This window comes from Otolemur garnettii, unplaced genomic scaffold (genome assembly GCF_000181295.1).
Source record: "Otolemur garnettii isolate 467f Iridium unplaced genomic scaffold, OtoGar3 scaffold00091, whole genome shotgun sequence".
NCBI lineage: Eukaryota > Metazoa > Chordata > Mammalia > Primates > Galagidae > Otolemur > Otolemur garnettii.
Genome location: NW_003852486.1, coordinates 5,745,782 through 5,755,198, shown reverse-complemented (window position 1 = coordinate 5,755,198; position 9,417 = coordinate 5,745,782). Strand labels below are relative to the sequence as shown.

Genomic DNA, 9,417 nt, shown 5'->3' with positions numbered 1-9,417 from the left:
ATGTGACCTCAGGCAAATCCACAATCACTCACACATTTTCAGTTTTTTCATGTAAAATAGGAACAATAATACCTGTTTCACCTTCTTTGTAGGGATGTCTTGATAAAAGATACTGGATTAAGGCTGGGTGCGGTGGCTCACGCCTATAATCCCAGCACTCTGGGAGGCTGAGGCAGGAGGATCACTTGAGTCCAAGAGTTGGAGACCAGCCTGAGCAACATAGCGAGACCCCATCTCTACAAAAAATAAAAAAATTAGGTGGGCATGGTGGTGCACCTGTAGTTCTAGTTACTGAAGAGGCTAAAGCAGTAGAATTCGCTGAGCCCAGGAGTTTGAGGTTGCAGCAAGCTATGTTCAAGTCACTGCACTTCATTGCAGCCTGGTTGATGGAGCAAGACCTTGTCTGTAGAAAAAAAAAAATAAAAAGATAAAGGAGGCTGGGCATGGTGGCTTATGCCTGTAATCCTAGCACTCTGGGAGGCCAAGGTGGGTAGATTGCTTGAGCTCACGAGTTCAAGACCAGCCTGAGCAAAAATCGAGACCCTGTCTCTACTAAAAATAGAAAAAACTGAGGCAAGAGGATCGCTTGAGCCCTAGAGTTAGAGGTTGCTTTGAGCTATGATGCCGCAGCACTCTACCCAGGGCAACAGCTGGAGACTCTGTCTCCCAAAAAAAAAAACATAATGGATTGGAAAATATATTTTAAGAATTAAGTTACTGTGCAAATACTGTGTGGTGGCATGTTCGTCATCTTTACAATCCAGTTCTGCATTACTGTGTAAATGTTTTCTTTTTTGTTTTCTCGTCTTTGGACTTTACTGTTTGTTTTGTATCTAAGTTCATTTAAAGCCCCTAGTAGCAGCCCAAGACAATTTTCTGAGTCTTATTAGGTTACAGTGTATGTGTGTTGGGGAGGGCACTGGTGAGCTGCATGCAGAAAAGGCTATGAAGACATTTCCAGCTATCTCATTTTTTCCCTGGTAATGAGGTCTTGATAGAAGCCTCAGGGAGGTTGGGAGCAGAGTTCTAGGTAATGGCCCTGTTGCTTGGCTGTATTGGACCTAAACTTGGGGCCCTTTCTGGGAATGCTAACAGCCTATATCCCAAAGGTGATGACTAGCAAAGAGGAGGGGATGAGCAGACCTGGAGATGTTAAAGGCACTGTGTAAATTGCTGTCATTGCCCAGTTCTCGAGGCTCCTCTCCTTCTGGAGTGGGGACCTCAGCTCTGCCTCTCGTTCCTTCTGAAACCTGCAGAGTTAGGACTGTGGAGCGGGCACTGGGGGAACGTGTGCTCCGCCTATGCCAGGGCAGGGAGGAGGGGGCTTCAAGCCCTCTCCATCTTCCTTCCCCAGGGTGGCCCCTCTGTGAGGTGGCATCTGTGTTGCTGCAGCATGCACAGCACCCTCATTATTTCTCTCTCTCTTTTTTCTCTCCCTTCCCTCTCGCACTTTTGTTTTTCTCTGCATGGTTTCTGTATTATTAGTCCTGAGGTAAGAACTGGTTGAGTGCCGTGTCCGCAGTCTGTCTTCCTCCTCTACCTGTGCTATCTATCCTGCCTGCCCAGGCCCTTTGCACCTTTTTTGTCTGGAGAGTGTCAGAAGGGTCGGGGTTGGGAGCTCCTCTACCAGCTGTATATGGCCAGTTCCACGTCCAGGCTTCCTTGCCCTTCCCACCCAGGTTCCCTTGCCCAGGTGTCTTCTCCATTCTCGTCCTTCCCCAGGCAGAGGGCCTGCAGCGAAGGCCCATGTGGGTGGGGTGCCTCCTCCCCTTCCCAACCCAACCTCACCTCCTGTCCCCTGTGCAGTGTGGAGGTCATCCGTCTGGGCCACAGCTACTTCATCAACTGGGACAGGAAGATGTTCTGTGCAAAGAAGAGGACCCCTGCAGAGGCCCGTACCACCACCCTGAGTGAGGAACTAGGCCAGGTGGAATACATCTTCTCTGACAAGACAGGCACCCTCACCCAGAACATCATGGTCTTCAACAAGTGTTCCATTAATGGCCACAGCTATGGTATGTGGCACCACTAGGGCCTGGGGTTTGTGCCTCGCCTGGGAGGATGGTGGAATTCAGGCTCCCACGGCTGTGTGGGCGCTGAGTTTTTCTTCCTTCTTAGCTAGGTCTGAGGGGCCTGTTCTGTATCCTGTGTGGATGCAAATACTGACTGAGAGCCCTCCCTTCGTCTTCCCCTAATGCCCTCCCCATGGTCTCAGCTCCAGGCCACAGGGGAGCTCCTTGGCTATTTGAAGCGAAGCCCAAGATACTGGCCTCTGGGCATCTTGGCCAGTCAGGTGGGACCTTGGCCACTCCGGTGGAGTGCTAGACTCTCCCTGTGTTGCTGCTCAGGGCCCTTGTGAGTCTCTGGGATGTGGCCATGGTCTTCCCAGCATAGTCACACTGCGGTGTCCTGTGGCTGAGCTGCTGGGGTGGCCTGGGGCGGGGGGCGGGAGGGTAGGGTTGACTTATGTGCAGAGTGTGAGCACTTCTTGCAACTGCTTTCTGCACTAACATGCACCTTATAGCCAGTGTGTGAGGCTTTCTTGCATAGCCCTAAAGGGTACAAGGAGGCCTGGGAGGCCTGTGTGGGGATGACTAGAATTGGGACTGTCCTGAGGGGCAAAGTTGCTGTGGGACTGGGGACGGGTGGTATGTGTGGCCAGAGTCCTATACTTGGTGCCTGCTGCTTCTAGCCCCTCAGCAGTGTGACTGTGCTTGATGTCTGCTCAGTGATTAGGGCTGAGGCTCAGGTGCCTGTGGAGCTTCTGCATTGGAGGTATCTCTCCCTTGCTGTGGAGATCTCCAGCTCTGACATTGCCTCTCCTTCTGTCCTGGTTGTGTATAGGTGACGTGTTCGATGTCCTAGGACACAAAGCTGAATTGGGAGAGGTAAGATCTCCTTAATTCTGTGTGCTACTGAAACAGGTGCCTGCCCAGTAATGGTTGGTGTAGTCAGGTGTTGTCTAGGCAGGAAACAAGCTGCTTGGAGAAATGGGTGTTTTAAGGAAGAATTGGGGACAAAAGTGGGAATTTTGAGGTCCACAGTGGACAGAATCTTGAGCTTTCCTACCAAGAGTTGGGAAACCAGGTACAGCCTGTGCCCTGAGATGCACCCTCGCAACTCAGCCTTTTCTAAGATTCTTCTCACTTGTTGTTCCAGAGGCCTGAACCTGTCGACTTCTCCTTCAATCCTCTGGCCGACAAGAAGTTCCTATTTTGGGACCCCAGCCTCTTGGAGGCTGTTAAGATGGGGGACCCCCACACCCATGAGTTCTTCCGTCTCCTTTCCTTGTGTCACACTGTCATGTCAGAAGAAAAGAATGAAGGTGGGCTGAGGAACTGGCTCTCTCTTGCCCTGACCTGACTGATGCCCTTGAACACTGCTCTGCTCTGCAGTGCAGCTAGGCTGGGGCTTCCTGGGTGGAGCAGGTGGCTGAGAGGGTGGCCACTTAAACCACTCATACTCTTCCTTCCTCCCCACCCAGGAGAACTGTACTATAAAGCTCAGTCCCCAGATGAGGGGGCTCTGGTCACTGCAGCCAGGAACTTTGGTTTTGTATTCCGCTCTCGTACTCCCAAAACAATCACTGTCTATGAGATGGGCACAGCCATCACCTACCAGCTGCTGGCCATCTTGGACTTCAACAACATCCGCAAGCGGATGTCAGTCATAGGTAAGGCCAGGACTAGAGTGCCAAGGGATTTGGGTAGCCCACAGATTTGGAATGGGTAAGGTGTGCTGGGGGGCTTCTGTGGACCTGTTTCGGGTGGGGATCTCTGCCTGCCTGAATTTTCCTGGGACTTTCTCCCCCTGCCCCATCACTAGTGCGGAATCCAGAGGGGAAGATCCGACTCTACTGCAAAGGGGCTGACACTATCCTGCTCGACAGGCTCCACCACTCCACCCAAGAGCTGCTCAATACTACCACGGACCACCTTAACGTGGGTGTGAGGGGGTTTGGGGCTCTGCTGCTGTCACTGCTGGGGGGAGGGGCTGGGATGTGTGACTTGTTTCATTTTTACTATATAAGTAGTTTAAATTTAGGGGATACAGTGTAGTTGTGTTACAAGGATACACTGTATAGAGGTGAAGTTTGGGTTTCAGTGTGAGCACCAGCTAAGTAGTGTGTGTTGCACCCCTTAGGCAATACCCCGCCTCCTGCAATGTGTGGTGCTTCACACTCGTGCAGCATGGTGTCTCTGCAGTCAGGCAAATTGATACACCGAGGGTCTACATATCTCACATAGTTACCTCTTTGTTTGTGTGTATGTAGTAGAAGCACCTAAAATCTACTCCCTTAGTAAATTTCCAGTATGCACTACAATGTTAAGAATTGTTGCCCAGACTTATGCAGGTGTGACTCTCTTGCCTTTTCCTCCAGGAGTATGCGGGGGAAGGGCTGAGGACCCTGGTTCTGGCCTACAAGGATCTGGATGAAGAATACTATGAGGAGTGGGCTGGGAGGCGCCTCCAGGCCAGCCTGGCCCAGGACAGCCGGGAGGACAGGTTGGCCAGCATCTATGAGGAGGTGGAGAGCAACATGATGGTATGGGCTCTAGGATGGGCCAAGGGTGGGCATTATGCCTGTGCCTATGGCTCTTGTGCCAAGGATCCTTGTGGTATTTGCAGCTACTGGGTGCAACAGCCATTGAGGACAAGCTTCAGCAAGGGGTTCCAGAGACCATTGCCCTCCTGACACTGGCCAACATCAAGATTTGGGTGCTAACTGGAGACAAACAAGGTAAGAGCCCAATAGGACAGTGGAAATTGCTTTTGGACAGTAGCCTGCTGGACTCTTGCATGGATCTGAGGACATTAAGCAGGAGAGTGTGCTGACCTTGTTGGGTGCCTATCCGTAGCTCCTGCGTTCTCTCTTGGTAGAGACGGCTGTGAACATTGGCTATTCCTGCAAGATGCTGACAGATGACATGACAGAGGTGTTCATAGTCACCGGCCATACTGTCCTAGAGGTGCGGGAGGAGCTCAGGTAACCAGGAGACCCAGGGAAGGCAGATGCTCTGCACTGTGCTGAGGGCCTGGGGAAGGGAGTTCTGGGCCCTGTTTAGGCTGGAGTCCCTACACCCTATTGCCATCCTGGAAGACATCACTTCCTGCCCACTTTCACAGAAAGGCCCGGGAGAAGATGATGGATGTCTCTCGCACTATGGGCAATGGCTTCACCTACCAAGAGAGACTTTCTTCTGCCAAGCTCACATCTGTCCTGGAGGCTGTCTCTGGGGAGTACGCCCTTGTCATCAATGGCCACAGCCTGGTGAGCAGCACCATCCTTAGCATAGTGGTATCTTTGGTGGGAGCACTTATCTATCTCCTACAACTTTTATTCTCATTTCCCCTGATTTCAGAGGGGCAGTGGGAGAAGCTGACTCCCAGCTGTCTCCTGAGAAGACTGTAGCTCTCTCCCTGTTCCAGGCCCACGCTTTGGAGGCAGACATGGAGCTGGAGTTTCTGGAAACAGCATGTGCCTGCAAAGCTGTCATCTGCTGCCGGGTGACCCCCTTGCAGAAGGCACAGGTGGTAGAACTGGTTAAGAAGTATAAGAAGGCTGTGACACTTGCTATTGGAGATGGAGCCAATGATGTCAGCATGATCAAAAGTGAGTATGGGGTGGCCAGGCGCAGTAGCTGATGCCTATAATTCTAGCACTCTGGGAGGCCGAGGCTGGTGGATCGCTTAAGCTCAGGAGTTCAAGACCAGCCTAAGCAAGAGTGAGACCCCCATCTCTAAAAATAGGCATTGTGGCAGGCACCTGTAGTCCCAGCTACTCCCGGGAGACTGAGGCAAAAAAATCACTTGAGCCCAAGAGTTTGAAGTTGCTATGGGCTTTGATGCCACAGCACTCTGCCCAGGGCAACAAAGTGAGACTCTCTCTCAAAAAAAAAAAAGTGAGTGTGGATGATACAGGTGTGTAGACTGGTTGGCTGGGTAGGAAGGGGCCCACTGAGGTCTCTGGACCAGGCAAGAATGACCGGAGGGGGCTGTAACTTGGTGGAATGTAAAGTGTGTGACTTGTCTTCACCTTCTTGTCACCTCTGTCTCTGCAGCGGCTCACATTGGTGTGGGCATCAGTGGGCAGGAAGGGATCCAGGCTGTCCTGGCCTCGGACTACTCCTTCTCCCAATTCAAGTTCCTGCAGCGCCTCCTGCTGGTGCATGGGCGGTGGTCCTACCTGCGCATGTGCAAGTTCCTCTGCTATTTCTTCTACAAGAACTTTGCTTTCACCATGGTCCACTTCTGGTTTGGCTTCTTCTGTGGCTTCTCTGCCCAGGTAATAAGCATGCCCAGTCCACTGTGGTGCACATGGGTAAACTCGTGAAGGGCGGAGGTTGCATCTGTCCAGTTCACCATTCAGTCCCCCAGAACCTGGCTGTCATCTGGTATACACATTTTTTTTTTTTTGAGACAGTCTCACTATGTCACTCTTGGTAGAGTGCTGTGGTGTCACAGCTCACAGCAACCTCAAACTCTGGGGCTTAAGTGATTCTCTTGCCTCAGCCTCCCAAGTAGCTGGGACTATAGGCACCTGCCACAACACTCAGCTATTTTTTGGTTATAGTTGTCGTTGTTTAGTAGGCCCTGGCTGGGTTTGAGCCCAGCAGCTCCGATGTATGTGGCTGCGCCCTAGCTGCTGAGCTACAGGTGCCAAGCTAGCTGGTTTTTTTTTTTTTTAATTTATTTATTTTTGAGACAGAGTTTTACTATGTTGCCTTTGATAGAGTGCTGTGGTATCATAGCTCACAGCAACCTCAAGTTCTTGGACTTAAGTGATTCTCTTGCCTCAGCCTCCCAGGTAGCTAGGACTACAGGTGCTTGCCACAACACCCAGCTGTTTTTAGAGACGGGGTTCTCTCTTTTGCTTAGGCTGGTCTCAAATCCGTGAGTTCAGGCAATCCGTCTGTCTCAGGCTTCCAAGTGCTGGGATTACAGGCGTTAGCCACTGCACCTGGCTGGTACACACATTTAAAGAATGCTTGTCAAATAGAGAAGGAGCTTGAGAACATTTCACAGGGTTCCCTGTACATGACATCAGCTGTCTTCCTGTGCTTGGTTAAAGGAAGGTTGCATACTCTTCTCTCACCCCTTTTCTCTTCTAGACTGTCTATGACCAGTATTTTATTACCCTGTATAACATCGTGTATACCTCCCTACCAGTCCTGGCTATGGGAGTCTTTGATCAGGTATGGGGGAGTTTGATTATTAAGCAGGATTGAGGGGAAGGAGTCCCACTGAAATGGTGAAGTGACACTTGTGCCCACTGCCTGTGGTTACTGGGAAAGCAATTCCTTTAGCTGGGGAGGAGGTGGCTGGTTCCCCTCAGCTACAGGTGAACAGGGATTGGGTGTACCTGCCTGAGGTTGGTTCTAGCTGCCAAAGACTTTGGGAAGGAGGACACAGGGCAGAATCTGCCCTTGGTCATCCCAAGTTAAATGGCAACTTCTGAGGCCTCCTATATCATATGGCCCTCCCCTCACAGGACGTCCCAGAGCAGCGGAGCATGGAGTACCCTAAGCTGTATGAGCCAGGCCAGCTGAACCTCCTCTTCAATAAGCGGGAGTTCTTCATCTGCATTGCTCAAGGCATCTACACATCCGTACTCATGTTCTTCATCCCCTATGGGGTGTTTGCTGAGGCCACCCGAGATGATGGCACCCAACTGGCTGACTACCAGTCATTTGCAGTCACTGTGGCCACGTCCCTGGTCATTGTGGTTAGTGTACAGGTATGAGGCTGTCCAGGAACTTTTCCCTGCTCTAGAAGAAATACATCTCCTGTCCCAGGGGCTCCCCTGGTCCCCCATTTCTTCTAGAGGGGAGAACAGGGTTATTAGTAGATGGCTTTGCCTGACTACACCTACTTTTTTGCAGATTGGGCTGGACACAGGCTACTGGACGGCCATCAACCACTTCTTCATCTGGGGTAGCCTGGCTGTCTACTTTGCCATCCTCTTTGCCATGCACAGCAATGGACTCTTTGACATGTTTCCGAACCAGTTCCGGTTTGTAGGTGAGGCCCTGTGGCTTCCTGCTGAATCGATGGGGAATTGAGACTGTTCTGGGACTGGCAGGGTGGTAAGCCAGTCTGCACATCATGAGCGTTTGTTTATCCAGCACTCCTGATGTGCACTGTGTTCAGTGTGGTGCTATGGAGATGTCAAGGTGTATTTGAGGGTGGTGCCCGTGGCTCAAAGGAGTAGGGTGCTGGCCCCATATGCTGGAGGTGGCCGGTTCAAATTCAACCCCGGTCAAAAACTAAAGGAAAAAAACCCAAAAACGTGTATTTGACCCAGGCCCTGCCCCGAAAAAGCTTCCATATCCATGAAAGTGAAGAATGGTCCTGCCAGGCCATGGGAGGCCAGAGGTCTGAGGGCATCAGGGGTTGGCAGGCTTTGTGGTCAGCAACGTCACACTGGTGGGGTGGCCAGGGATGGTTCTTGAAAGGGAGTTTCTGTGAGTGCAGCCATGATAGGGAGGCAGCTCCAAGTTGGAGAGTGAGAGGTACTTCTGGGGACTGGAGATGCTCCTGCTGAAAGGGGGTGAGAGCCCCCACTTAGCAGCTGGGAGAGAGGTTGGGGAAGTAGTATATTCCAGGTGTTAGAAGGCCAGGCTGTCAGGGTTGCGTTTGACTTGCCAGGAGTCTTTTAGAGGAAGAGGTTGTAATCAAAAGATTGCTTTAGAAAGATGAAGCTAGCCGAGAGAGTCAGTGAGGAAGCTACTATAGTAACCAAGCGTGAGGCTGCTCAGGACTGGTATCAGGGTGGCCATGATCGGTAGCAAAGAAGGGCTAGTTGGGAGGTGTGAAGTAAGAAGAATTTACAGGTCTTTCTATTTGCTTCAGATGTGTTTGTTCGTTCATGGGCATCAGCACCTTCTATGGATCCCTGTTACTCTGGATGCCAGGGATGCAACAGTTACCAGAGCAGGCAACATGCATGTCTCCTGGGTCTTATGTATGGGAGAGACAGATGATTTGCAAGTAAACAGATATAATGTCTGGAACTAATAAGTCCTATAAGAAACATCAAGCAAGGCCACGTGTGGTGGCTCATGCCTGTAATCCTAGCATTCTGGAAAGCCAAAGTGGGAGAATCCCTTGAACTCAAGAGTTTGAGACCAACCTGAACAAGAACAAGAGCCCATCTCTACTAAAGACAGAAAAATTAGCTGGGCTTCATGGTGGGCCAGAGGATTGCTTGAGCCCAGGAGTTTGAGGTTGCTATGAGCCAGGCTGCCACCCCAGCACTCTAGCCCGGGCAATAGAGTGAGATGTTGTCTCAGACAAAAAAAAGAAAGGAAGAAACATCAGCAGTGCCTGTGGCTCAAAGGAGTAGGGCACCAGCCCCATATGCTGGAGGTGGCGGGTTTAAACCCAGCCCTGGCCAAAAACTGCAAAAAAAAAAAA

The 9,417-nt window shown here is 51.2% G+C and overlaps 1 protein-coding gene across 1 annotated transcript in view; it reads left to right on the top strand.

Moving 5' to 3' along the window:
* ATP8B2 (ATPase phospholipid transporting 8B2) overlaps positions 1-9,417 on the top strand; it is a 26,823-nt gene that overhangs the window by 14,594 nt on the left and 2,812 nt on the right. Inside the window, exons 12-25 of the mRNA XM_023516378.1 lie at positions 1,807-2,015; positions 2,845-2,888; positions 3,160-3,325; positions 3,485-3,673; positions 3,826-3,941; positions 4,382-4,546; positions 4,630-4,741; positions 4,882-4,987; positions 5,128-5,272; positions 5,431-5,614; positions 6,063-6,286; positions 7,113-7,196; positions 7,493-7,738; positions 7,884-8,022. Coding sequence (XP_023372146.1) covers positions 1,807-2,015; positions 2,845-2,888; positions 3,160-3,325; positions 3,485-3,673; positions 3,826-3,941; positions 4,382-4,546; positions 4,630-4,741; positions 4,882-4,987; positions 5,128-5,272; positions 5,431-5,614; positions 6,063-6,286; positions 7,113-7,196; positions 7,493-7,738; positions 7,884-8,022 — 2,129 coding nt within the window. The remainder of the gene's footprint in view (positions 1-1,806; positions 2,016-2,844; positions 2,889-3,159; positions 3,326-3,484; positions 3,674-3,825; positions 3,942-4,381; positions 4,547-4,629; positions 4,742-4,881; positions 4,988-5,127; positions 5,273-5,430; positions 5,615-6,062; positions 6,287-7,112; positions 7,197-7,492; positions 7,739-7,883; positions 8,023-9,417) is intronic.